Source organism: Hyla sarda, chromosome 10, assembly GCF_029499605.1.
Source record: "Hyla sarda isolate aHylSar1 chromosome 10, aHylSar1.hap1, whole genome shotgun sequence".
NCBI classification, from domain to species: domain Eukaryota; kingdom Metazoa; phylum Chordata; class Amphibia; order Anura; family Hylidae; genus Hyla; species Hyla sarda.
Genome location: NC_079198.1, coordinates 99,238,423 through 99,265,712, shown reverse-complemented (window position 1 = coordinate 99,265,712; position 27,290 = coordinate 99,238,423). Strand labels below are relative to the sequence as shown.

Sequence of the window (27,290 nt, the reverse complement as noted above, 5' to 3'; positions counted from 1 at the left end):
ATACCATATACCAGTTTTATAGTAGCAGGAAATAGTGCTACTCCCCCTGAACGCACATGACAGCTTATCTTGAAATGGCAGGTACCCTATAAATGTACGAATAACAGAATATCCTGCTTGATAAATCAATTTTAAAATCTTTTTAACTGTTTAGTATTCTGGGTGTTGCTAATGACTTTGAAAAAGTCTGGTCATAAAATGAATTGGCCACGGTGAAGGGGCGGCAGAGGGGTGGGCTGTAATCACAGCCGGTTTAAAATATAATGAGACTTGGAGCAGGAGCGGTTTACAGCTAATTTAGCTAATTTGGTTTATAGCAGTAATGGCCGTCTTTGTCTGTTTTCCTTTTAATCATGATAAATGTTTTGCGTCTGCCCGAATGTTCTATAGCGGTTCACAACGATCCCTGCTCCTGGTGGTGGACTGGAGCGCAGCGATACGTGTAGCCTTTTATTGTTTGGCTGCCTGTAAACACTGTATCTCTCCTCCGCAGCCTCGACATTACACGCTCCTTGTGAATTAAGCAATGGCCGTGTTAATAAAGGTTTCAAAACGATCACTTAATGTAGAGAGTGAAGAAAAGGATTGTCTGAACCGTATTTAGCTGTATTATTTGGTGATTATTTATATTTAATGGTGCTTAGACATCTAAGAGACTAGAATACGAAAAGCGCTTTTGTAGGAATAAAGTAGAATAAAGATCAGTAGGGCAGTGTTTTTGCAACTAGGGTGCCTCCAGCTGTTGCAAAACTACAATTCCCAGCATGCTCGGACAGCCAACGGCTGTCCGGGCATTCTGGGAATTGTAGTTTTGCGACAGATGGAGGCAACCTGGTTGGGAAACACTACAGTAGCGTAATGGGGGTGGGGGGCATCTGCACTGCAGCACTCCAGCACAGTGCAGAATAGGGGAAAACAGCCACCATAGGCACCACTGGGGGCCGGGCACTGTTTATGGATTATCAAAAACAATGCTTTACCAGTCAACGATTCCATGTATAAATAAGAATATAGGGATCGCAGGTCAATGGTGTGACAGGGAAATAATTTTCCATCCAACATGCTGAACCAAAAACGAAGGATGACAGATAATACTGGATCCACTGCCGACATGCCCCCCTCCATGCAACTTTATGGGAGAGCCAGAGATACAGTGTTCGTATATCTCCGGCTCTCCCATAGTGATACATGGAGGGGGGGCGTGTTGACCCCCGCGTCGTACCGGGTCAACAGTCTCCTTGCACAGAGCAGAGATCACTCTGTGCACAAGGAGAGTGGGGCTTCAGGCAGGGGATCATGGGGGGCCCCCAAACCCCACGCGCCCTGCGATCAGACACTCCTTGGGATAAGGGATAAATAATTTTAGCAGAGTAATAAGGTCTATAGCCCTATCCAAATAAATTTACATTTACAGCTCATGCACACAGGGATCCTCAAGGTTATAAGACGCTTATGGCCAGATGAGGCTTCTTACACTTCACCTCCAGTTTAATAAAGCGGCACATAATATGTTCCATAACATTCTATATACTCCCCTAGAGAATATGGTGCTGTTCAGAGGGACCATACCTCAGCACACGGGGAACCTGCAACTCCATCGTACAGAACCATGGGGACTCTATGACTTGCGCTACTATACTCCAGAGGCACCAAGCACAGCGGTATCGGCAGCATCACAATTCCCACCATTCGGTTTCCTAGAAATGTAATGAAGTGCGATCTGCAGAACTGTCCTGTGCAGAGTAGTTGAAACCCTGAGGTTATCTGTTTTCTGCCCATTTACAGTGTATAAAATGCAGTGTTAGCCACAGCAATTTACACATTATATTAGTCTGGATAACACGTATCACATGATAGCTGATCACCAGCATCACATTCATGGAATATAGTAATGTCACATCTTGTAAGAGTTGTGTAGCCTGAAATGGAAAGCATATTTATATCCCTTATTAGAATATTTTCATTACAGAAAACATGGCCTGAAAATCAGCTCTGTGTGCTTAGGCCTTGTAGAAAAAGTTATTGGTGCTACTGACCTTAAAAAATATACATATATAGGGTCAATACTCCTCCACACAGCTATTTCTTTCTGAACTGTTTGTAGAATCAATCCAGAACATAATGCTGATTGGGGGTTGATTATGTAGACCATAGGTCCTGGGCTGTTTCCTAAAAGTGCCTCCTTCCCTGTGATGACTATATAGTTAAAGGGGTTATCCACCATAAGGTGATTTTAGTATGTACCTGGCAGGCAGTAATGGACATGGTTAGGAAGGATCTGCGCTTGTCTTGGGGCTAAATGGCTATGTCATGAGATCACCATAACACTGTGGCTAGCTTTTTGTGAACTGGTATTTCCTGTTTGAGTTTTCTTCTTTTTCCTACAAATCCCATAATTCCATTTTTCTCCCTCCCACACATCATCCACCCCACCCATTGAAATATAAATGAGCTGCATTCATTCAAAAGACCTGTGGTTTTCAATCAGGGTGCCTGCAGCTGTTGCATTAGTTGCAGATTGATCTCTCTCCCACCAAGCGATCGCTCCACCCATTGAAGCAGACAGGCTCCCTGTCATCAGCTGACTAGTGAGTCAGGTCTCAGCCACATTGCAACCTGGGAAAAATCTGAGACAACAGTAATTTTGTATGCTGTTAAAAATAAATATTGGGGTGAAAATCACAGAATTGTGAGAAAACCATTACACACAGGTACAGACACTATATTATGAACTACACTAACTTTACAGCCCCTGTAGCATAGTCAAATAAAAAAAAATCCTAATGTAGCTCTTTAACTCTTAACTAGCTCTTAACTCGTACCGGTACGTCATGAGTCCTCTCCCGATCCATAACGCGGGGCCACGGCCAGGGACCCGTGGCTAATAGTGTGGCATTGATCACGGTGCCGCGCGCTATTAACCGTCTAAAGTGAAAGTGAAAGCATGCCGATTAGCTCAGGGAGCTGTTCAGGATAGCCACGGCGAAATCGCGGCATCCCGAACAGCTTACAGGACAGCTGGAGGATCCCTACCTGCCTCCTCGCTGTTCGATCGCCGAATGATTGCTCAGTGCCTGAGATCCAGGCATGAGCAGTCAAGCGGCAGAATCATCGATCACTGGTTTCCTATGAGAAACCAGTGATCAATGTAATAGATCAGTGTGTGCAGTGTTATAGGTCCCTATGGGACCTATAACACTGCAAAAAAAAATGGAAAAAAAGTGAATAAAGATCATTTAACCCCTTCCCTATTAAAAGTTTGAATCACCCCCCTTTTCCCATAAAAAAACAAACCTGTGTAAATAAACATATATGGTATCGCCGCGTTCGGAAATGTCCGAATTATGAAAATATATCATTAATTAAACCGCACGGCCAATGGCGTACGTGCAAAAAAATTCCAAAGTCCAAAATAGTGCATTTTTGGTCACTTTTTATATCATGAAAAAATGATATATCAAAATGATCAATAAGTCCTATCAATGCAAAAATGGTACCGCTAAAAACTTCAGATCACTGCGCAAAAAATGAGCCCTCATACCGCCCCATACGCGGAAAAATAAAAAAGTTATAGGGGTCAGAAGATGACGATTTTAAACGTATTAATTTTCCTGCATGTAGTTATGATTTTTTCCTGAAGTACGACAAAATCAAACCTATATAAGTAGGGGATCATTTTAATCGTATGGACCTACAGAATAAAGATAAGGTGTCATTTTTACCGAAAAATGTACTACGTAGAAACGGAAGCCCCCAAAAGTTACAAAACAGCGGGTTGGTTTTTCAATTTTGTCTCACAATGATTTTTTTTCCCATTTCGCAGTAGATTTTTGGGCAAAATGACTGATGTCATTACAAATTAGAATTGGTGGCACAAAAAATAAGCCATCATATGGATTTTTAGGTGCAAAATTGAAAGAGTTATGATTTTTTAAAGGCAAGGAGGAAAAAACGAAAATGCAAAAACGGAAAAACCCTCGGTCCTTAAGGGGTTAACAATTGGCTGTTTGTATGTATTGACAACTAGGTGTTACTTTTCCCAATGTACTGTCCACCTATACAGTCTGACAGTATCCAATCATCCCTAACCATAAAAGACTGTGTAGGGACATATCCTATTGAGAATTGGAGAGGTAACATCCAGTTGTCATTTAGGCCTAGGCCAGGCTGAGGCCTTTTGTACACTTTACTAATACAGACAAGTCCAATGACTCACAAGCAACATCTTCTCTTTTCTTCTGCATCCTACCCAGGGCACCATGATGACTTTTTCTGATATCTATAGAGTTTCCTTCTATGACCTCTATGCTCACTTCTGTAGCCATCCCTGCTTCTATAGCATTACCAATAAATGCAGACCCTAAACCACACTTATGTGTAAATGCAGACCACAGACTCGACCTCTAAATACACTGCTCAAAAAAATAAAGGGAACACTTAAACAACACAAAGTAACTCCAAGTCTAGACCCCCTAATGTTCAGTTTGCAGCTTGCTCCCAGTCTCAGACTTTGCTTGTATTGGTGCGTCCTTCCAGTAAGATATGATAGATGCGAGGTCTGTGTGTTCAATAAACTACAGCTTGCCTTTATAGTGCTCCTTGTACAAAGCCAACTTCAATCCACCTATCATTTACCCCCCCACGTTCTCCATGCAGCACCCAGCATTCTGTGCGTGTGCTGCTCCAGTCTCGGAAATGCTGGATTTCCAGGACTGGAGACATGATGTCATGCCTCGCCCCTCCATTCATGTCTATGGGAGGGGTGTTCATGTCTATTGGAGAATTCATGTCTATAGGAGAATGAAGGCTGCTGCACGGAGATCACGAGGGGTCCCAGCAACAGGACCCCCACGATCAGGCATAGAGGGATAATATGTCTATGGATGGAATACCTCTTAATCTTAGTAGAAGTGAGCAACCCTACAAACTGGTCACATATAATTGCAGCCTAACAAATAAATAGTTAAGTAGCCAAAATTAGAGATACCAAGGTTCCAAAAAGTAGCTAATCTTTAATAGTGTATGCTATTGTGTCATCAGCTGGGTGGCAACTTGCTGCAGATGAAAGATCCCTAGACTAGGCAAGTCCCACCTCCTGGTTTTCCTTATGTGTGTCTGGGTGCAATGCAGGGTAGATGCAGGGCAGATGTTATGGCCCAAGGGCAGATGGTATTAACCCCTTCTTGTTGTGACGCCAAGGCGTGGTTTAGCCTTAACCACCCGAAGGTAACACGGCTGATCCTGGGTTAGGCAGGGGCAATGAAGACACCAACGCCAGATTAAGGATAACTGCAGCTTTACTGAGGCAAGACAGATGATCTAGTCTTTGCAGTACAGCCAAATATCCCAGGGAGGTGACCAGTGACACAGGGGGACCTCGCAGGCTTGCTGGGACTTGCAGTAGTTAGACTGACTTTAGTGCAGGCCAGGGTGAATACAGATGGACTTGACAGAGATGGTGACTGACAATAAGATGACTTGACTTACTGATGACCGACTTGTGGCTGCAGGATGCTCTGGACACAAACACTGGAACAACTTGACTGCACTGGACCTCAGCAGAAGTAGCAATGTGCTGAGAGAGAGATTGCAGCCCCTCCCCATGTTATATAGGGGGACTGTGCAAGGAGCCCATAGGTCACTTGGGGGGGTCACCTGGTCACTATTGCCTCTTTGGTAACAATAATGTGGAACAAACATTAAAGAAACAGTACATTCAATGATGCAATATATATATATATATATATATATATATATATATATATATATATATATATTATGGGGATATTATAAGGGGGACCCTGGGGAAATGCAGGGACTCTGCCTGACAGGGCAGGAGGACAGTACGGGGGCCACACCATCCCGTACTGGGACACCACACTTGGCAGCAGAGAAAGATCCCTTATATCTGACAGGTTTCTCCAAGACATTACAAAGTGTCTCATAGACTGATATATAGATGTTATTGTTCCCACATGGTAACTATACCATTTAGATGTGTTTTATGTTGTATATATACTGTTTATGTATTTAACACATTCACCTCAATTAATATACCCATATGCTCCTGTTTGTAATACACCTTATGGTTCCCATCATGCCCAACTCTAGGTCTGTTTGACACTTTGTGAGTCTTGGCATAGATGACTGGCAGAAAAATCTTGCACATAAATATTTGTTTGTTTTCACCATTTCCTAACATTGTTGGCAGAAAGTTTTCCACAAATGTTGTTTGTTTTCAGGTGATAATTTCTACATAATACGCACCTACGTATATACCATATATGCTACATAAATTTATAATTGATCCGTTGTGTTGGAACTTTGCTTTCCTCTCCCGTAAAACATCTTACGTTTTGCACATTTGCTCTAAAGATGCCCAACACTCTAAATGAGTTGCAAATTAGATACATTGCCCTGAGCATTTTACTATGGACAGCTTATGGCTTCATTCCAGGCTCCTCCAAATTACATCTGTCGGCATTTCTCTTGAGTTTACAGAACAGGGCTAGCAGGTCTCTGTAATGAGGTAAGAGTTAATGTCGTCAAATGTTGGACTTCTCAAATTCAGTAAGATTTCGTCTAGTGAGGAGGGTGTTGATACAGACCATTGTCCTATACTACGTGAATTACTATGAATTTCTAATTATAGCCATTTAATTGCCATAAAGCCCCGGAGATTATCACATTATTCAGAGTTCTTAATAATGCAAAGCCTTGGTCTTGCGTCCAGCTGGAGGGTTATTGGGCACATCTCCCACCTCTGAATTACTCACACAGGGATTGCGCAGAAGATTTAGGCTGCAATTATTAAAGGCAATCTGCAAAATAGGACATCATTTGGTGACTGTGGTGGCATGAGTATATAATGAGATCCAGGAAGAGCCGGCTGCATGCTGACTGTGACAGAGAGATCTCTTCTCCGTGAAGAATAATTGTGCATCCTCGTGTATCTGCCGAATAAACTTGTTTCATTATTGCTATGAAAGCTGCAGTAAATTTAGGCATGCATATAAGGCACCAATGGCCCAGTGCTTAAAATAGTAGGGGTCATGTGGATGTAAATGCCTCAGATATTCTTTAGCATAGTTCATATGATATATATAGATCCAGGACAGAATAGCTGGCTGGTAGGTAGAGATGAGCGAACTTACAGTAAATTCGATTCGTCGCGAACTTCTCAGCTCAGCAGTTGATGACTTTTCCTGCATAAATTAGTTCAGCTTTCAGGTGCTCCATGGGGCTGGAAAAGATGGATACAGTCCTAGGAAAGAGTCTCCTAGGACTGCATCCACCTTTTCCAGCCCACCGGAGCACCGGAAAGCTGAACTAATTTATGCAGGAAAAGTCATCAACTGCCGAACCGAGAAGTTCGTCACGAATCGAATTTACTGTAAGTTCGCTCATCTCTACTGGTAGGCATAGGATGGAAACTGATATAGAGATTCATAAAAAAAAGGACAACGCAATAGACCTTGTCACGATCCATAGTAATTTTACAGACTGTCATCTAGTGTCGACTGTAGCCGTAGTGAGCACGAGGTTAAAGGTGTATTCCAGGCAAAAACAATTTATCCCCTATCCAAAGGATAGGGGATAAGATGTCTGATCGTTGGGGGCCCGCTGCTGAGACCCCCCGCGATCTCCCTGAAGCCCCCGCATTCTATGCGGGTGCTGAATCTCCAGTTGCGGAAACCTCTGGGTTTTCTGGACTAGGGACATGAGGTCACGCCACGCCCCCTCCATTCATGACTATGGGTGGGGGCGTGATGTCCGTCACGCCCCCTCCCATAGACATGAATGGAGGGGACGTGGCGTGATGTCCCGTTCCCAGTCACGGAAACCTGGAGGTTTACCTGTATAGAATGTGGGTGATGTAGGGAGATCGCGGGGGGTCTCAGCAGCAGGCCCCCGTGCCTGGAATACCCCTTTAATCTATGACTCTGGTGCAGAAACTTCTGCTTTTGTCATAGAATGTATGACCCAATAGCAGATATGGGCTTACTAAACAAGACTAACCCTTTAAAGAGGACTTTTGCTCAGTATAAAGAAATTGGGGTTTTAGATATTTTTTTTTAGCCTCTGGTGCCCTGATTTCACCACAGTTTTTTATTTTGTGGACCGAATACACCATATTAGTGTCAGATTTTTTTTTCATGCAGTTCTGTGACAAATACACAGCAAAAACCGCATGAGTTACAATCCATGACACAATGAGCACGTTGCGACTGCAAATCGCAGCTGTTTTGACCCATGTGGATTCAACCTAAGGGGGAATTAGAATGTGTTTTTCTCCAGGTCACAGTATGGCAGAAGAAACTACATTAAAAGTATTTTTTATTTTTATTTTAGCTCCCTGAAGTGCTGCCCCCTCAACACTGCTGCCCTAGGTATCTACTCATGGGTGTCAAATACTATTTGGCCCTTTTCCCTGAATAGGTGGGAACTTTATTTACAGAATATGGGTGTGAATGCTAGGCTCAGAGAGATGTGACCCTAATTCACACCCCCTCAGCCTCATATTCACAACACCCTGATTCATACCCCTTTAGCATTATATCCCCTCGCCCTCAGCCTCATATTCACTACATCCTGATTCACACCCCTCAGCCTCATATTCACAGCACCCTTATTCACACTCCCCTGGGCCTCATATTGACAACACGCTGATTCACACCACCTCAGCGTCCTATTCCCTGTACCCTGATTCCCCCCCCCCCCCGGCTTCATATTCACTAAACCCTGATTCAGACCTCCTCAGTGTCATATTCCCAGCACCCTGATTCACATCCCCTCAGCCTCATATTTACACCACCTAAGCCTCATTTACACCTCTTCAGCCACCCCTTTAGGCACACCATCCTGAACCTTGTTAACACCCCTTGAGCCTGATTCACCTCTTTAAACTGAGTGCTATCAAGGAATTCAACAATTCTGTTTGGGATGCTAAATAATAAATCATACATGCAAAGTGGCTGTAGGAAGTGGCACGTCCTGTGTCAGATGTATCCTTAGGCACAGTAGGCATGACTGATTTTCAACTTTTCTTGGGAATTCCTTTCATTCAAGTAAGATACTCAGGGGTCTTCACTGGAACGGCAGGGCATTATACTAAACATACCTGTCCTAGTTTCCTGAATTAGGCTCCTGGATGCCTCTCCACCTTCCAATCTTAAGTGGAGAGGCAATGCGCATTAAATGCTGGTGCCATGATTTATGGAGCCTAAAATTAGAACTCTGTCCTTCCTAGGTTTGTGCATGATTATAAAGAACAGCTGGGCGGAGGATTTAGACTGTTCTACAACGGTAGAATAAAAAGATAAAGCTGAAACAGATGCCTGTGATTTAATGAAAGCCGGACCACGGACTTTACCATGCAGACTTTGAAGTTAAAACTGTCTAATTGAAGACTTTTATCCTTTGAACGTTTTAATATTCAAGTCGAAAGCAAAGATCTGCTATGGAGATTATTTCCATTACTTCAATAATTTTTTATTTTTTTTTGGAAGATAAAATACCATTAGGTTCTCTGAGCCTGGTCTCATCGATTACAAGCTCAGTGTCCGAAGAGAGAACATTACAGTACGGTACTTTTCATTCTGTTTGGCGTGTTCAGGACTTATGGAAGGACTCTTCAATTCAATTTCGTCTTGTCCTGTGTTCTACTGTTCTGGGGCTGCACTTGGCTATCAAACATTAAAACAACCTCCAGTGAAAAATAAAAACTTCACTGTGCTCTTAGAATCTAATATACACTCCCTCTGAGGAGCTCTTTCCTGCCTTCCTTCCACCTAATTAGCTAACAAGAAGGTCTTGTCGGCCATGTTGCAGATACAGTGGAGCTAGTTCCTGCTAGTTCATGTAACTTGCTGTAGCAGAGGCTGCCTGCTTGAATCAGTGCCAAGGCTGCTGTAATCACAGTGTCTTATTAGCTATAAAGTTCCCTATACAGACCCACATACAGCTTTTTGGGTAATGTATTTGTTATATCTCTTTATATCTACTGCAAGGCTCTTTTATTTTATTATTATTATTTCTCTCTCTCTTTCTCTCTCCTCTCCTGCAGCTTATATTAGCAAGGAGGAAGTAAAGCATTGCAGTAAAGGGGTACTCCGGTGGAAAACTTTTTTATTTATTTTTTTAAATCAACTGGAGCCAGAAAGTTAAACAGATTAGTAAATTACTTCTATAAAAAAAAAATCTTGATCCTTCCAGTACTTATTAGCTGCTGAATACTACAGAGAAAAAAAATGTCTTTTTGGAACACAGAGCTCTCTGCTGACATCTCCGTCCATTTTAGGAACTGTCCAGAGCAGCATATGTTTTCTATGGGGATATTCTTCTACTATGGACAGTTCTTAAAATGGACAGAGATGTCAGCAAAGAGCACCGTGGTTACGATGTCAGCAGAGAGAGAATTTCCTTCATGACCCAGCCCATTTTCACCTTCATGACCTGGGCATTTTTTGAAAATCTGACCACTGTCACTTTAAACATTAATAACTTTAGAATACTTTTACTTATCATTCTGATTCCGAGATTGTTTTTTCGTGACATATTCTACTTTATGTTATTGGTAAAATTTCACTGATATTTGCATCCTTTCTTGGTAAAAAATCTAAAAATTTCATGAAAATTTTGAAAATTTAGCATTTTTCTAACTTTGAAAGTCTCTGCTTGAAAGGAAAATGGATATTCCAAATAAATTACATATTGATTCACATATACAATATGTCTACTTTGTGTTTGCATAAAAAAATTGACAAGTTTTTACTTTTGGAAGACACCAGAGGGCTTCAAAGTTCCGCAGCAATTTTCCAATTTTTCTCAAGATTTTCAAAATCGTAATTTTTCAGGGCGCAGCTCAGGTTGGAAGTGGATTTTAAGGGTCTTCATATTAGAAATACCCCATAAATGACCCCATTATAAAAACTGCACCCCCCAAAGTATTCAAAATGACATTCAGTCAGCGTTTTAACCCTTTAGGTGTTTCACAGGAATAGCAGCAAAGTGAAGGAGAAAATTCTAAATCTTCATTTTTTACACTCGCATTTTCTTGTAGACCCAATTTTTGAATTTTTACAAGGGGTAAAAGGAGAGAAATCACCCTAAAATTTGTAACCCAATTTCTCTCGAGTAAGGAAATACCTCATATGCGTATGTAAAGTGTTCGGCGGGCGCAGTAGAGGGCTCAGAAGGGAAGTAGCGACAATGGGATTTTGGAGAGGTGAGTTTTTCTGAAAGGGTTTTTCGGGGGCATGTCCCATTTAGGAAGCCCCTATGGTGCCAGAACAGTGGACCCCCCCCCACATGTGACCCCATTTTGGAAACTATACCCCTCATGGAATTTAATAAGGGGTGCAGTGAGCATTTACACTCCACTGGCGTTTGACAGATATTTGAAACAGTGGACTGTGCAAATCAAAAATTTTATTTTCACAGATCACTGTTCCAAAAATCTGTCATACACCAGTGGGGTGTAAATGCTCACTGCACCCCTTATTAAATTCCGTGAGGGGTGTAGTTTCCAAAATGGGGTCACATATGGATATTTATTGTTTTGCGTTTGTCAGAACTGCTGTAACAATCAGCCACCCCTGTGCAAATCGCCTCAAATGTACATGGCGCACTCTCCCTTCTGGGCCTTGTTGTGCGCCCCCAGAGCACTTTGCGCCCACATATGGGGTATCTCCGTAGTCGGGAGAAATTGCGTTACAAATTTTGGGGGTCTTTTTTCCCTTTTACCTCTTGTGAAAATGAAAAGTATAGGGCAACACCAGCATGTCAGTGTAAAAAATTTATTTTTTTACACTAACATGCTGGTGTAGACCCCAACTTCACCTTTTCATAAGGGGATAAAGAAGAAAAAGCCCCCCAAAATTTGTAAGGCAATTTCTCTCGAGTACGGCGATACCCCATATGTGTCCCAAAACTGTTGCCCTGAAATACGACAGGGCTCCAAAGTGAGAGAGCGCCATGCGCATTTGAGGCCTGAATTAGGGATTTGCATAGGGGTATTCTATGCCAATGATTCCCAAACAGGGTGCCTCCAGCTGTTGCAAAACTCCCAGCATGCCTGGACAGTCAATGGCTGTCCGGCAATACTGGGATTTATTATTTTGCAACAGCTGGAGGCTCCGTTTTGGAAACAGTAGCGTACCAGACGTTTTTCATTTTTTGGGGGGAGGGGGGCTTTGTAGGGGTATGTGTATATGTAGTGTTTTTTACTTTTTATTTTAGGTTAGTGTCAGTGTAGTGTTTTTAGGGTACAGTCGCATGGGCAGAGGTTCACAGCAAGTTTGCCGCTGGAAGTTTGAGCTGCAGCGCAAAATTTGCGCCATCTCAAACTTGCAGCACTCACTGTAAACCTCCGCCCATGTGAGTGTACCCTGTACATTCACATTGGGGGGGGGGGGGCAAACATCCAGCTGTTGCAAACTCCGAGCATGCCCTTTGGCTGTCCGTGCATGCTGGGAGTTGTAGTTTTGCAACAGCTGGAGGAACGCTGGTTTGGAAACACTAAGTTAAGTAATAAACTTTCAAGTGTTTTGCAACCAAACTTAGTGTTTCCAAACCAGTGTGCCTCCAGCTGTTGCAAAACTACAACTCCCAGCATGCATGGTCTGTCAGTGCATGCTGGGAGTTATAGTTTTGCAACAATTGCAACAGCTGGTGGCACTGAGGTAGGAAACGGACAATGTTTCCCAACTATTGTGCCTCCAGTTGTTGCAAAACTACAACTCCCAGCATGCCCAGACTGCCCAGGCATGCTGGAAGTTGTAGTTCGGCAATATCTGAAGGATCAGATGTTGCCGAACTACAACTTCCAGCATGCTTTGGCAGTCTGGGCATGCTGGGAGTTGTAGTTTTGCAACATCTGGAGGTCCACAGTTTGGAGACCACTGTATAATGGTCTCCAATCTGTGCTCTTCCAGATGTTAGAGAACTACAACTCCCAGCATGCCTGGACAGACTGAGCATGCTGAGATTTGTAGTTTTGCAACATCTGGAAGAGCACAGATTGGAGACCATTATACAGTGGTCTCCAAACTGTGGGCCTCCAGATGTTGCAAAACTACAACTCCCAGCATGCCCAGAAAGCCAAAGGCTGTCTGGGCATGCTGGGAGTTGCAGTTTTGAAACTCTCAGAGGCAGCAGTGAGATCGCTTTACGGGGATCTCACTGCTGCTAATGAAGATGCCGCACTGCTGCCGGAAACTCACCTCCGGGACGCAGCGCAGCCAGGACCGCATGGAGGACGCCGGGACCGCTCGGGACACCGCTCGGACTGGTAAGTGACGCCGGGGGACGGGTCAGGGACACTTAGCAGAGCGGTGTGTGTCCCGATCCCCGTGATCGGGACTCACACACCGCGCTGCTATCAGCTAGTCAGATTTGACCAACTGATAGCAGCGATCGCTGGGGGGGGGGGGGGGGGGTGGGGGATGAAACCCCCCGTGGTCGCACGGTAAGATGGCTGGCTATCAGTGATAGCCACCATCTTTCCGGGCGCTGCGGGGTGTCGCGAGTAGCGGCAGTAATGTTCATGACGTACCTGTATGTCATGGGTCGGGAACACCTTGCCACCCATGACGTACAGGTATGTCATAGGTCGGGAAGGGGTTAAGGGAGTACTCCGGTAAAAGTAAACTTGTCCCCTATCTCTCAATGTGGAGCTTGTGTCGTCCTCCATTCATTTCTATGAGAGCGCTGATGATTCCCAATTGCTGTATTCAGCTCTTCTTGGTGCTCCCATAGAAATGAATATTCATGGTAGCTGGTCACGTGACTGTTCAGTAGGCACAAGCGCTCACGTGACCGTTCAGTAGGCACAAGAGCTCACGTGACCAGCAACCGTGAATATTCAAATACAGCCAGCGGGCCCGCCTCCAGCGCACAATTCAGCGCAGATAGAAGAGGATCTTCAGAGGGACCGGGCGCCGGACTCTAGGTAAGTATATTAGTCAGAGAGCCCTCATCGGATTCCTGTTCACCCGCACTATAACTCTGTGTATTGGGTTTAGTGTGGGTGAATGGGTGACCGCTTTCCTTTTAAAAATTACAAATTGACACGTATATCATAGACAAAGGTGGATAACAGTATACTTAAAATAAAATCCTGGCTAATCAACACCATCTTGTTGCCTAAAGTATTTTACAGATCAAGTAGGGAAGGGTACTTTATATGCATGCAAGACAATGGTCCTAGCGTTACGGTGTGTAGGGTCTTAGCATCATAATCAGGTGGGGAGATTTATCAAAACCTGTCCAGAGAAGAGTTGCAGAGTTGCCCATAGCAACCAATCAGATTGCTTCTTTCATTTTTAAAAAGACCTCTGAAAAATAAGTGATCTGAGTGGTTGCTATGGGCAACTCAGTAACTTTTGATAAATCTCCCCTGTCATCTTTAGTCCTGCCCTGTACCAACTTCTATATTAGAAGTTATAAATATTGCTCATACCAGTGTTTCCCAACCAGGGTGCCTCCAGCTGTTGCAAAACTACAACTCCCAGCATGCCCGGACAGCCTTTGGCTGTCCGGGCATGCTGAGAGTTGTAGTTTTGCAACAGCTGGAGCCTTACTGGTTGGGAAACATTGGCTTGTACGGATATTACACACAGTATAGAGGTGCGTATGTCATCCTGCTATGAAATCTATGTTAAACTCCCTGGAGGAGATTTATCAAAACCTGTCTAGAGGAAAAGGAACGGAGTTGCCCATAGCAACCAATCAGATCGCTTCTTTCATTTTTAACAAATATATCAACGAGAAAAAACAGGAGTGAGGACCGTTTAAATAAAATGAAGGAGATAACGCAAAGATGGGTTCTTACCCCTAGGTGTTGCGCTCAGAGCACAACACCTACAGTAGCGTCTATGTGCAGGAAATCGAGTGAAACCGCTGCCACGAGGAACTTCCCGGTGTGACGTCAGTCAGTCCGGTGGATAACAATGGAAAGAAATATGTGAACAAGTTCCTCTCAAGAAGGCGCTGGTACCCGGAGATGAAAATAAACTTCTTTATTGGCAACGCGTTTCGATCCCGGTTCGGGATCGAAACGCGTTGCCAATAAAGAAGTCTATTTTCATCTCCGGGTACCAGCGCCTTCTTGAGAGGAACTTGTTCACATATTTCTTTCCTTCATTTTTAACAAGGCCTTTTCAAAAATTAAAGAAGCGATCTGATTGGTTGCTATGGGCAACTCAGGAACTCTACAACTCTTCTCTGGACAGGTTTTGATAAATCTCCCCCTCTATCTTCAGCAAACCTTCTCGTAATGCATTTTTGGCAAATTTAGGCCTTGATCGTTCAAAGTAGCTTGTTTTTCATATAAGCAACACACTTCTGTATGTAGCTCTTTCTTGTAGTATATTAGATCTCTTGCTCTAGTCTCTACTTCTCCAGCGAGAGAATATAGGATATGTAGTTCATATATGATGGTGTCCAAATAACAGGTCCGTAAGTTCGTCAAGTTTGGGACATTTCCAGAATATCCACAGGATATAGCGTAAATGTCTGATAGATGAGGACCTACCGGTCCATTTTGGTCTGGTTGTGTATGTAGGTGATTAGGAGGTCGAAAAACAGCCTAAAGGGCAGTTTCATGCAGTTGGGCCATGTTCACACAGCCAAATTACCGAGCAGATTCTACCGGAAAAATCCGCTTGGAAATTCCGTTGCAGCAGAATATCATTGTTTTCAATGGGATTCCGATGCGCCATACAAAGTGTTGTCTCTGGCCTTTCCCAGCATTCCTTGCGTCCAGAGACAATAGGTCATAAGTCATATGGTCTCCAAGGCACGCGTGGCTATGCTGCGGTAGGTGAAAAAGATACAGTGATCCCCTGACCTGCGATGGCCCCGAAATACGATAATTTCAACATACAATGACCTCTCAGAGACCATCGCATGTTGAAGGCAGTATCAAGATACGATGCTTTTGTATGTTGGGGCCATCGCATAAACGGCTATCCGGCAGCGCAGACTGCTTCAGCTGCCGCCGGATAGCTGTTTAAGGTGCCCCGTGTGGTCCGGTGATAGTCACTCACCTGTCCCCGACGTTCCGGACCGTACTCTTTGGGCTCCGCTGCATCGTCGTCGCTCTCCTTCGTCGTCATTACGTTGCCGCACACGCCGTTCCGTCATCCAATAGGAGCGGCGTGCGCATCGATGTTATGACGGCGATGAAGAACGACGATCCCCGCCAGCAGGGACAGGGGAGTACAACTTCCTATACTTTACATTGCACGGATCCCTCAACATACGATGGTTTCAACTAAGGATGGTTCATTTGGAACAAATTACCATCGTATGTTGAGGGACCACTGTATACTTAAGTAATGCTATCTGCCCAACCACTGCAGTATAGCTAGACCCCTTGGAGACCAGGTGACTTATGAACATGCTCTCCAGCACTTCCGGGTGTGAGTCCTGTGGATGAAAATAGGACAAAGCATTCCACAGAGGTAACAGAGGCACATTACACAATATTATAACTTTGCACCATGGGCTTAGAGACTGAAGAAAAATCCTGGAATACCCCCTTTAATAAAATTACACAGCACCGGTGCATCGGACAGTCATATCAAAGGAAACCTATTTCTCTGTATGACATCCTCCATCAGGCTCTATCAGCAGGTTAGGATGCTCTAACCTGCTGATAAGATTCCATTTAAAGGGGTACTCCACCCCTAGACATCTTATCCCCTATGCAAAGGATAGGGAATAAAATGTCTGATTGTGGGGGTCCCACCGGTGGGACCCCTGCGATCTCTGTGCAGCACCTGGCGTTCATTTAGACTTGCATTGAGGAGCGTGGCCATGATGTCACGATCTCACAGCCGCCTGCTCCAAGCATTGGGAGCAAAATGTTCCAAACGCTGTGGCAGCGGAGTACCCCTTTAAAGGGGTACTCCGGTGAAAAACTTTTTTCTTTTAAATCAACTGGTCGCAGAAACTTAAACAGATTTGTAAATTACTTCTATTAAAAAATCTTAATACTTCCTGTACTTATTAGCTGCTGAATACTACAGATGAAATACTTTTATTTTTGGAACACTGTGCTCTCTGCTGACATCACAACCACAGTGCTCTCTGCTGACATTATAATAATATCTCTTTATTTATATAGCGCTCACAGCTATTTGTAGATATTGTCTTTAGTGGGATTTGAACCCACAACCCCAGTGCTGCAAGGTAACAGTGCTAACCACTGAGCCACTGTGCTGCCCTAACTATATATTTGCTAAAATGGACAGAGATGTCAGCAGAGAGCACTGTGGTCATGATGTCATCAGAATCTCCTCTGTAGTATTCAGCAGCTAATAAGTACAGGAAGGAGTACCCCTTTAAGGACACAGCATAGCTTTTCATGCTTTGCTGTTCAAGCAATTCCCATTAACGTCAATGGGAGTCAGGCAAACTGCATTATACCGCCAACTCGGCTGTTTTCGGCTTCCTGACCTCCTCCAGTGGCCCCCACACCAGCATCTTTCTTGAGGGGTACTTGATCTCAAGATAGATGCTGGTCCAAGATGTGGCACCTGACCACTGCTCAGAACTTTTGGGCTATCCTTTATTGTGTATAGACTACAAGTTTCATGGATAAGGTGATTTCACAAAACATTTACAAATGTATCTCCGACAGATCTGTCAAGTGTTTAAAGGCAGTTTGATTTCCATCATTTATTATTCATAAGCTATATTACAGCACAATGTTCACTGGTAGATGGGAGCCTGGATGGTTCATACATTATTTATAGCATTGAAATCTCTAGGAATGTTTTGGCAGAGCTCTTTAAAATTGACATAATCATCACCCTGCGCCAACCCCCGGATCGTGTTAGGTTTACACATCAGGCCTAATGTGCCAGAAACAACCCTTGTTATTGAACCATGTCATTTTACACACAAGAAGTGTTTTTGTCTAAAGTATTGTTTATGTTCTGAATCTCTCATTATTATTTTCTGTTAGCATTAGTGGGCATTTATCAAATCTAATGCTTTCATTTCCATTGGGACGCTGCAGAGTCAATTGGTTTCTATGGGCAACTACTTTCCGTTTCGATTTTTACGCTAAATCTAGAGTGTGTCTTCAATTGTACATTAGGAAAGCTTAAAGAATACCCATCATATCCCACCGAAAAATCACGTTACTTAGTAACTAATTCTGATCATGTACATATAATTGTATGTGTCTAGCACCTATATTCACAAATACCTTCTTTCTGTTGCTCCCTTATTGTGCTCTGGAGTGGGAGTGTTCTCATTCTGTATGACTCATCTTCCTCCCTTAGTCTGCTGTACTGTGCGGTCTCTCTTCATCCAATCACTGCAGGCTGCACTGTAACTCCCCTCCTCTGTTTTCATGCTGCAGTCTGATAGGACAGAAGTGAGCACAGAGTAGAGCTAGTCCCACCCTCACTTGCTGGACTTTGTCTTAGCCTGTACTTCAGCTGGGACAAAGATGATGTTGCAACCAGTCAGGCTTTGTTCTGGATGGTATGGGGACCCCTAGTGGTCTTTTTTATAAGCCATGATTTCCATAAAAAGGAGAGAGCATTTTTATGAAGTATATTAGAATGGTTAATGTTTTGCCAACATGTACAACATATAAAAAGTATTTGAATCTGACAGTGCCCTTTTAAATGTATTTTTGCACAAGTTCTTAAGACAACTTTATCCTCCTCCCATTTCAGAAACTATTTTTGCTTTTCCAATACAGTGTCAGAATGCAACTTAAAGGGGTACTCCGCTGGAAAACATTATTATTATTATTATTATTATTTATTTATTTTTAAATTGATGCCAGAAAGTTAAACAGATTTGTAAATTACTTCTATTTAAAAAACCTTAACCTTTCCAGTACTTCTCAGCTGCTGGATGCTCCACAGGAAGTTCTTTTCTTTTTACATTTCCTATCTGTCTGACCACAGTGCTCTCTGCTGACACCTGTCCATTTTAGGAACTGTCCAGAGTAGGAGCAAATCTACATAGTAAACCTCTCCTGCTCTGGACAGTTCCTGACATGGACAGAGGTGTCAGCAGAGAGCCCTGTGGTCAGACAGAAAAGAAATTCAAAAAGAAAAGAAATCTTTTTAACTTTCTGGCATCAATTGATAAAAAAAAATGCTTTCCAGTGGAGTACCCCTTTTTTAGATCCGGTTGGAAAAGCGCATACGGGGCAAAAATGAGCCGACCGGAGCGAATGTTTCACTCCGGTCGGCTCATTAAAATGAATTACCATACGGCGCATATGGCCAGGATACGGGAGCGCACGGTTTTAGCTCCCCCCAGCCCTATGCGCTCTTGTATGGGTAAAAACATGGTGTGAACCCACCCATAGTGAAGGGGTGGGATACTTTCCTATTGGTTGCTGGGTATGTTGCTAATCTCCGACAACTGAATTTGCATCATTCTCATTGGCCCACAAGCTAAAAGAAGGGAGGGATCAATATTCGCATATGCGAATATTCGCCCGGCGGTGTCACACAGTAGTATTAGAGCCTCCTTTACACCACACAAGCTGGAAGCCGAGAGGGGTGATCACTGTGATGTGTACTGTGGAAAAAAAAGCAAATATTCGTAATTTCGAAATATATAGTGCTATATTCGCGATTATGCGATATTCGCGAATAAAATTCGAATTGCGAATATTCGTCAGCAACACTACTGCTGACTACCTCACAATGCACTGGGTATCATATAACAACTCTTGCTATGAGACCCAATATGTGTGTCTCTCTGGTGTCTCTCTGGTGTTATGTCAAATGAAGTCTCTAGATAGTTTGACGTGTTCTTCCAATGTTGCGGGCTCTTTTATGAAAAGCAACTGTAGTGCAGCTCCTAAATACCTTCTCCGGGCGCACGTTCACCCCCTAATTCCAGACACTTAGAACTGTGTATTCAGAGACAGTGATTCCCACTCCATCTCCATAGCCCCTGTCGGTAGTGCAAGGCCCAGTGCCGTAGAATCACAATATACTGGGTCTCCTGCTGGAGACAGGTGTTATGAAAACAGACCCGGAAGCTCCATCGTTGAATGCACCTTCTAATCTGTGGGGATTGGGGAGAAAGGGCAATCAGTGAATTTATTTTAACGTCAAAATAAAAATCCATCTTTTTGCAGGAGTCAAGCTCCATAGGCTTACAATGGAGCCGGTCTCCTGATATAAGTTTGATTGGGTGGCGAGCCAGGAAATGAAGCAATTAGCTATGAACTTCTCCTGACTACATCTAACGACCGGAGGGGGTCCAATAAACCTATCGAACTAACCTGTCCAAAATATGAAAACTATTGACATGTCTTTTTGAAATAAAAAGTTAATTTTTATTTCTTTTTTTTAAATGACAGTAATGCTTTAAAAAGCCGAGCACTGACATGCAGAGATGCTATCTCCTATAGGTGGCACTTGAGAGCAAGCTAACGAACATCTAGTAGAAAGTAGGACCTTATTTGGTTTCCAGAATCACACCAATTCTTTCTTAGAACAGCCCATTCTACTCCTTTTCAAAAATGCTCTATAAATGTTTTCAGATGTAACTGATAGAAGACAGCTTGCATAAGTTTACATTCCCATCACCATTATTTACCAGGTTAAGGAATATTCTAGTATTTTCTTTCTTTAGCCATTGAGCCCATGATGCCAAGTTATAATACTGTTGAATATGCTTCTATTACCTTCATGTGACGCTTTGTCCAGTTTTTATGCACAGGACTCATAACCAAAAGTGCTGGAGTGCAAGTCTTTTTATTATACTATTGTGGTGACCCAGTACAGAATCACATGTTCTCCTGTACTCCTGCCCATCATGTGGCAGATGCTTCTCAATGTCCTTTATGGGCCCCCTCTCCTCAGAACTCTCTATATTTCATAGTCTGATGTACTGTTACATAAGGGTTAATGTATTTGTATTATCTATGTACTTGGTGCCTTAAAGGGGTACTCCGCCCCTAGACATCTTATCCCCAATCCAAAGGATAGGGGATAAGATGTCAGATCGCCATGGTGCTGCTGCTGGGGATCCCCGGGATCCCCGCTGCAGCACCCCGCTATCATTACAGAACAGAGCGAGTTCGCTCTGCATGTAATGACGCGCAATACAGGGGCCGGAGCATCGTTACGTCACGGCTCCGCCCCTCTTGATGTCACGGCCCGCCCCTTTCAATACAAGTCTATGGGAGGGGGCGCGGCGGTCGTCACGCCCCCTGCCATAGACTTGCATTAAGGGGACGGGCCGTGATGTCATGAGGGGCAGACCCATGACGTCACGCTGCTCCGTCCCCTGTATCGCCCGTCATTCCGCACAGACCAAACTCGCTCTGTGCTGTAATGATAGCACAGTGCCGCAGTGGGGATCCCGGGGCTCCCCAGCAGCGGCACCGCGGCGATCTGACATCTTATCCCCTATCCTTTGGATAGGGGATAAGATGTCTAGGGGTGGAGTACCCCTTTAAATCTCTTGTTGCTAAGGACCTTGTTGTTAAGGGGAGTATGCAGTGGTGAACATGTGACTTATCCGGCAAATGGGATCTCTCTTGGGCTCCTGCTCTCTTGTTGCTGAGGTACAGTTTGGTGAGGAGTGAAGTCTGTCTGTGAGGTGGATCTGAAAAGAGTCCGGAGGCCTAATCCAGCCACCACACATCAACTACAAGTTAACCCCACTACCGAGGTGGAAGTCAAAGCCTTGCGGTAAGCCTACAGTCTTGGGGATATTGTACAAGTCAAGTCCAGAAAGTTAGTCAAGTCCAAGTCTCTAAAGTATGGCGTGGGCTGAATCAGTCATATACAGCACAATCAACTATAAGTCCCAGCAAGCCGATAAGCTTCCCTAAGTTCACCCTGCAACTCCTTTACACTAATCTGAGCTGTAACGGATTGTACCATCTTTCCAACCTCAGTAAAGCAAGCCATTTAACCGTAACCTTGCGTCGGAGTGATTATTTGCCCTGTGCCTGGCACAGGTGAAGCTGGCCTGCCTCGGGTGGTGTATAGGTCAACCACGCCCTGGTGTCATGATAAGGTTAATTACACATTACCCCCATCCAACACCACACTATTGCCACTGGGCTTTATTGGCATTTCATGCAGCCATAGATATGTTAAAAGTCATATTGTCACCAGGGGACAAGGATAGGCTGCAGTGTGTGGATGGATAGCATTACTCAAAAGGGTTTTACCATGAATATAAATAGGCCTAAACTGATGCATTATATGAAATTAAACATAGATGCCAACACAAAAATGTATCAGTAATTGTTAATAAAAGGCAACCCTACCAATACAGGCTGGATACTCTCTTGTTTTTGCTTGTTTTCATGGGTATGTCTCATAGGTAGTCTTCTGTTCTGATCGGGCATGCTCAGTTCTCCGCACACACAGTGACTATATGGCCAAATAGACTTCAGTATGCAGCAACACTGCATAAAGTTCACTTACATACTTATGTATGAGACCATATGAATGAATATTCATCGGGCAGGATGAGGTAAATATACATTATGTACGAGGAGGATTTATCAAAACCTGTGTAAAGAGTTGTGCAGTTTCCTATGGCAGCCAATCAGATTACTTCTTTCCCTTTAAAAAAGGCCTAAAAAAAAGCAAATAAATACTCTGGTTCTTATGAGCAACTGCACCACTTTTCAGCTACACGCTAAATCTCCATAGTAGCTCTATACAGCGCCATATTACACAAAATACGCTTGGCTGGAAAGGCAATGGACAGGTATCATTACACTATAATTACACTGTACGCTGTGTGAGTAGAGAAGAGATCACTTTTCTATTATGACGAAATAGATTCTCTATGCAGTGCAGAAATGAGCATCTGTAGTGATGACTGCTGGGAAATGAAGTTTGAAGCAAATCATGTGACAGTCAAAAGCTTCGCCTACCACACAGATTTTTATAATGAAAAGGGAAAGAATAATAAGAAGGCATAGACAAGGAAATAAGGTCACATCTACATTATTTTTCATAGGCAGAGATTTGATTTCATTCAACCTAATAAAATATGAAGACCATGTGACTTACGACAAAAGGACTGGTGCTACAGCACTTCCAGGTGTGAGTCCGTGCATAAAAAGACAAAAGACAAAGCTTGCATGGTGGTAATAGAAGCATATTAAAAAATATTAAAATATCATGGGCTCAAAGGCTGAAGAAATAAATAATACTGGTATACCCCATTAATGCCAGGGATAAAAACTGCTCCTTTAGAAAACCTTTTGCATATCGTGACTTGGGAGCCATAAAAAATTCAGGCCTTACCAACATCAATTCAGAAGATCAGGACCCATTATACCAACAATTACCACTCCTAGCAGACAGAAAAGTACCAAGTAGAGGAGAGGAAAACAGAATATTCTTTCTACATGGGCAGAAAGCGCTAGACAAAGCTAATTGCTATTGCTTGCTTTACATTGTCTGAGACCAACAAATAAGCAGCAGGTTGTTATAAAATACCCACATGGGTTTTATCCATCAATGCCTAGACATCTCATCTACCCGACCTCCATGTCCCCCAATCTACTTCTCATTAGCAATTACACTTCTTATTATCAGACAAGATTTCCTTTTTCAATTCCAAGTTTAGCCATCTCTAATTAAACAATCGACCAGTCTGGTGATTGCGGGTATTTTACATGGCATCAGGCTTTTGGAACTCACTGACTTTGTGTCACATAAAAAAAAAGAAAATTTCAAAGTATCTAACAGGGTTTTGGGGTGTCCACCTATATCCCTGGGGTCCCTTACAATAATTACCTCTCTGCGCACGGCAGTCTGTTCCTGAGCTTCCGCTAGCTGGGAGCTGGGGTACATATCTGCGGCAGTGCCTCCACTCAATGGATCATCCTGGGTATGGATGTGGGGTACCATTAAGAGCATCTTTGAGAAAATAGTAAAAGTAACACAAAGCTAACAAAACTAACTCTGTATTACATAAAACCATGCATAACATAACAAACAGTAAGGCATAGTATAGCACAGAATCAAACAAATGCAATGTGTATATAGCTCTCGCCCACCCACAAGCACAACGGCAGCCAACCCTAATCTTCTCCCTAGCGGCTGCTGTGTAGCTTCAGTTGGTGCACATTGAATAAAAAGGTCCCATACAAAGTCGTGCTCCACAGTGTTACTTGGAGTAGGCTAAAATTCTCAATACGTCTGCGAACGGATCTTAAGGTCCTTTTATCAATATGTGAGTTCAGGGTGCCCTGTTGTGGGACAGGGTAAAAGGGAATCCGGATTACCCTTCCATAGGCTATCAATCTGTCACTCCAGCTTTGAGTTTGTTTCACTGCTCACCTGACTTTCCTGTTTCCAGCATTGGATTTTGTTCAACCTGCTATTAGATCCCTTTCAGCTACTGCAGAACTCTTTTAACAGGACCCATCGCTGGCTGTCCCCCTGTGCCCCATTAATGCCCCTGCTTCTGCCCCTTATTCACCTCCCTTTATTTTATTTCATTTTTTCTGGGACATTTTTTGGTTCATAACTAGACAGAAACCACCGAAGAACATTTATGTGACCTATCTTTAGAGTAAATTTTAAACTAGAGCATCAAACCTTCTTTTAGTCGGCCTCCTCATCATTAGTGTTGCTCGCGAATATTCGCAATTCGAATATTATTCGCGAATATCGCATATTCGCGAATTCGCGAATTTCGCGAATATAGCGCTATATATTCGTAATTACGAATATTTTTTTTTTTTTTTTTCACAGTACATGTGATCACCCCTCTCTGCTTCCAGCTTGTGTGGTGTAAAGAAGGCTCTAATACTACTGTGTGAGACTGGCGTGCGAATATTCGCATATGCGAAAATTAGCATATACGAATTTTCGCGTATGCTAATTTTGTATATGTTAATTTTCGCATATGTTAATTTTCGCATACGTGAATGTTCGCATAAGCGAAAATAAAACGAGCTTATTGCGAATATGCGAATATTCGCGAATATATGACGAATATTTGTCCATATATTCGCGAATTCGAATATGGCCTATGCCGCTCAACACTACTCATCATCCGTCCTGTGCATGGACTACGGTGAAGTGGGAAAGTGCTCTTAGCTTTTTAATAATGATATTCATTCCCTGCTGATCCCAATTCCCTTTTAATGCCAACCGTGGCCCTATGGACAAATGATAACAAAATTACTTTTCATGGTAGCTACCTTTTTAATTGGATAATATTGCCGCTTATGCATAAATGCCAGCTAAGAGTATACAAATATTAAATTATTTATACGCTTCCTGAGACACAGAACACCCTATGCTGTTGAGCATGCCGCACCGCTATAAAATAGTCTAACTTTGTCAAAGTGCTAGCGACATTTTCAGGGAACAAAAACTTAAAAAATGTTGGATACAGCGCTGCAGTACAGAGAGGTTTGTTTTGTTAAGTCACAGCACACCCTGGTGGCAGACTTTAGAATCTCTCTAATATTCTCTGAATTTTTTTTAAAGCCATCGGATTGACCTACCTGCTGAATAGCCGTCAGTCGAGATATTTCCAATATCCTGCCCTTGGGCTCTTCCTTTTATTGTAGTCTACCAAATTAAATTGCGTGGATGGGCAGAATAATATTTTTTACAGGTCCAGAAACCAATCTGGAGATAAATTGATATTTCTATTGTCATAAACCAGATTTTGTTGACTTTTTTTTTATCAAATGTAAAATAGCAAAACAGATTAACATTTTTTTTTTTTTCTGGAGACTTTCATTTAAAAAAAAAAAAAAAAAAAAAAAAAGGACAAATAAGAAAATCCCTTGCTCTCTTTTTAGTCTGGTTCACTAATGTCTGATATTTGTGGTTCCGACCCTTATGCTTCCACTTTGTGTTTCAGAGTAAGACAGAAGAGGAGACGGAATCAGGAGAAGAACCTAGCCCCAACAAACGTCACAGTCGTTCCTTGATGGGAAGCTTCTCCAAGCGTAAGGTGAATGTGACACCCAAGACATCTGATGCTGAATGTACTCCGGTGGAAAACTTTTTTTTTTTTTTTTTTTATCAAATGGCGCCAGAAAGTTAAACAGATTTTAAAATAACTTCTATAAAAAAAAAAATAATCTTTACCCTTCCAGTACTTTTTTGCAGCTGTATGCTACAGAGGAAATTCTTTTCTTTTTTAATTTCTTTTCTGTCTGACCACAGTGCTCTCTGCTGACACCTCTGTCCATGTGAGGAACTGTTCAGAGCAGGAGAAAATCCCCATTGCAAACCTATACTGCTCTGGACAGTTCCTGACACAGACAGAGGTGTCAGCAGAGAGCACTGTGGACAAGACAAAAAAGAAATTCAAAAAGAAAATAATTTTTCTGTAGCATACAGCTGTTAAAAAGTACTGGAAGGGTAAAGATTTTTTAATAGAAGTCCTTTACAAATCTGTTTAACTTTCTGGCACCAGTTAAGTTTAAAAAAATGTTTTCCACCGGAGTACCCCTTTAATCTCAGTGCACTGAAGCAAATATGTTTCTTGTGAAACCATTATAGCTGCAATGTAAGCAATGTAACCGTGTACTCTAAGGACCTGCTGCAAAAGCTGTGCTATCTAATCCACAATGATATCATACTCCACAGTCATGACACTAAAGGAGTCAATTGCCAGCATCCACCTAGTTCTCTTCTGGCATTAATTTCTATAGTCTTCCATGGCTATCTTTATATAGGTATGTCCGTGGCGAGATTGAAATGGAATAGTGGGAGTAATGATGCAGAGGTCCTTTTTCATGCTAGTATGGACAAATCTACTCTGCTGATAAAGGGTATCTTCAGTAGTGATAATGTAGGGGGGTTTTCCTTATTTGCAAGGGGTTAACTGCCGATTAAAGAGGTACCCCAGTGAAAAAAAAATTTTTTTTTTAATCAACTGGTGCCAGAAAGTTAAACAGATTTGTAAATTATGTAAGGTGCAATGTGCAGTCAGCTCGCCACAGTCCTCCACACAGCAAAGAACCTCCAATAGTAGCAGTAGAACAACAGAAGCCAGCGGTAAAAGTAACTTCACCTTTATTTCCTCCAAGTTAAAACATCGACATGGAGTGGTCTCAGAAACATTAGTAGTGAAGCAAAACTCAGGAAATGCTCAGCATGACGCATTTCAGGTCATCTGCTGACCTTTCATCAGATGTATGATAGGTAGTGGAGAGGTGTGGGATTATATATGACTAAATGGAACAGGTGTGCTACTAGCAGCTGAGGGGTTAACCCTATTGGTTCCAAAGCCTAATCTGCCTGCCCACCAAGAATCATGACTACAGCATGACAATATGCTCCATA

The 27,290-nt window shown here is 42.9% G+C and overlaps 1 protein-coding gene across 4 annotated transcripts in view; it reads left to right on the top strand.

The window, feature by feature from the left end:
• PLCH2 (phospholipase C eta 2) overlaps positions 1–27,290 on the top strand; it is a 768,337-nt gene that overhangs the window by 684,349 nt on the left and 56,698 nt on the right. For all 4 annotated transcript variants that reach the window (XM_056543367.1, XM_056543369.1, XM_056543368.1 and 1 more), the window contains one exon: positions 25,858–25,950. In XM_056543367.1, coding sequence (XP_056399342.1) covers positions 25,858–25,950 — 93 coding nt within the window. The remainder of the gene's footprint in view (positions 1–25,857; positions 25,951–27,290) is intronic.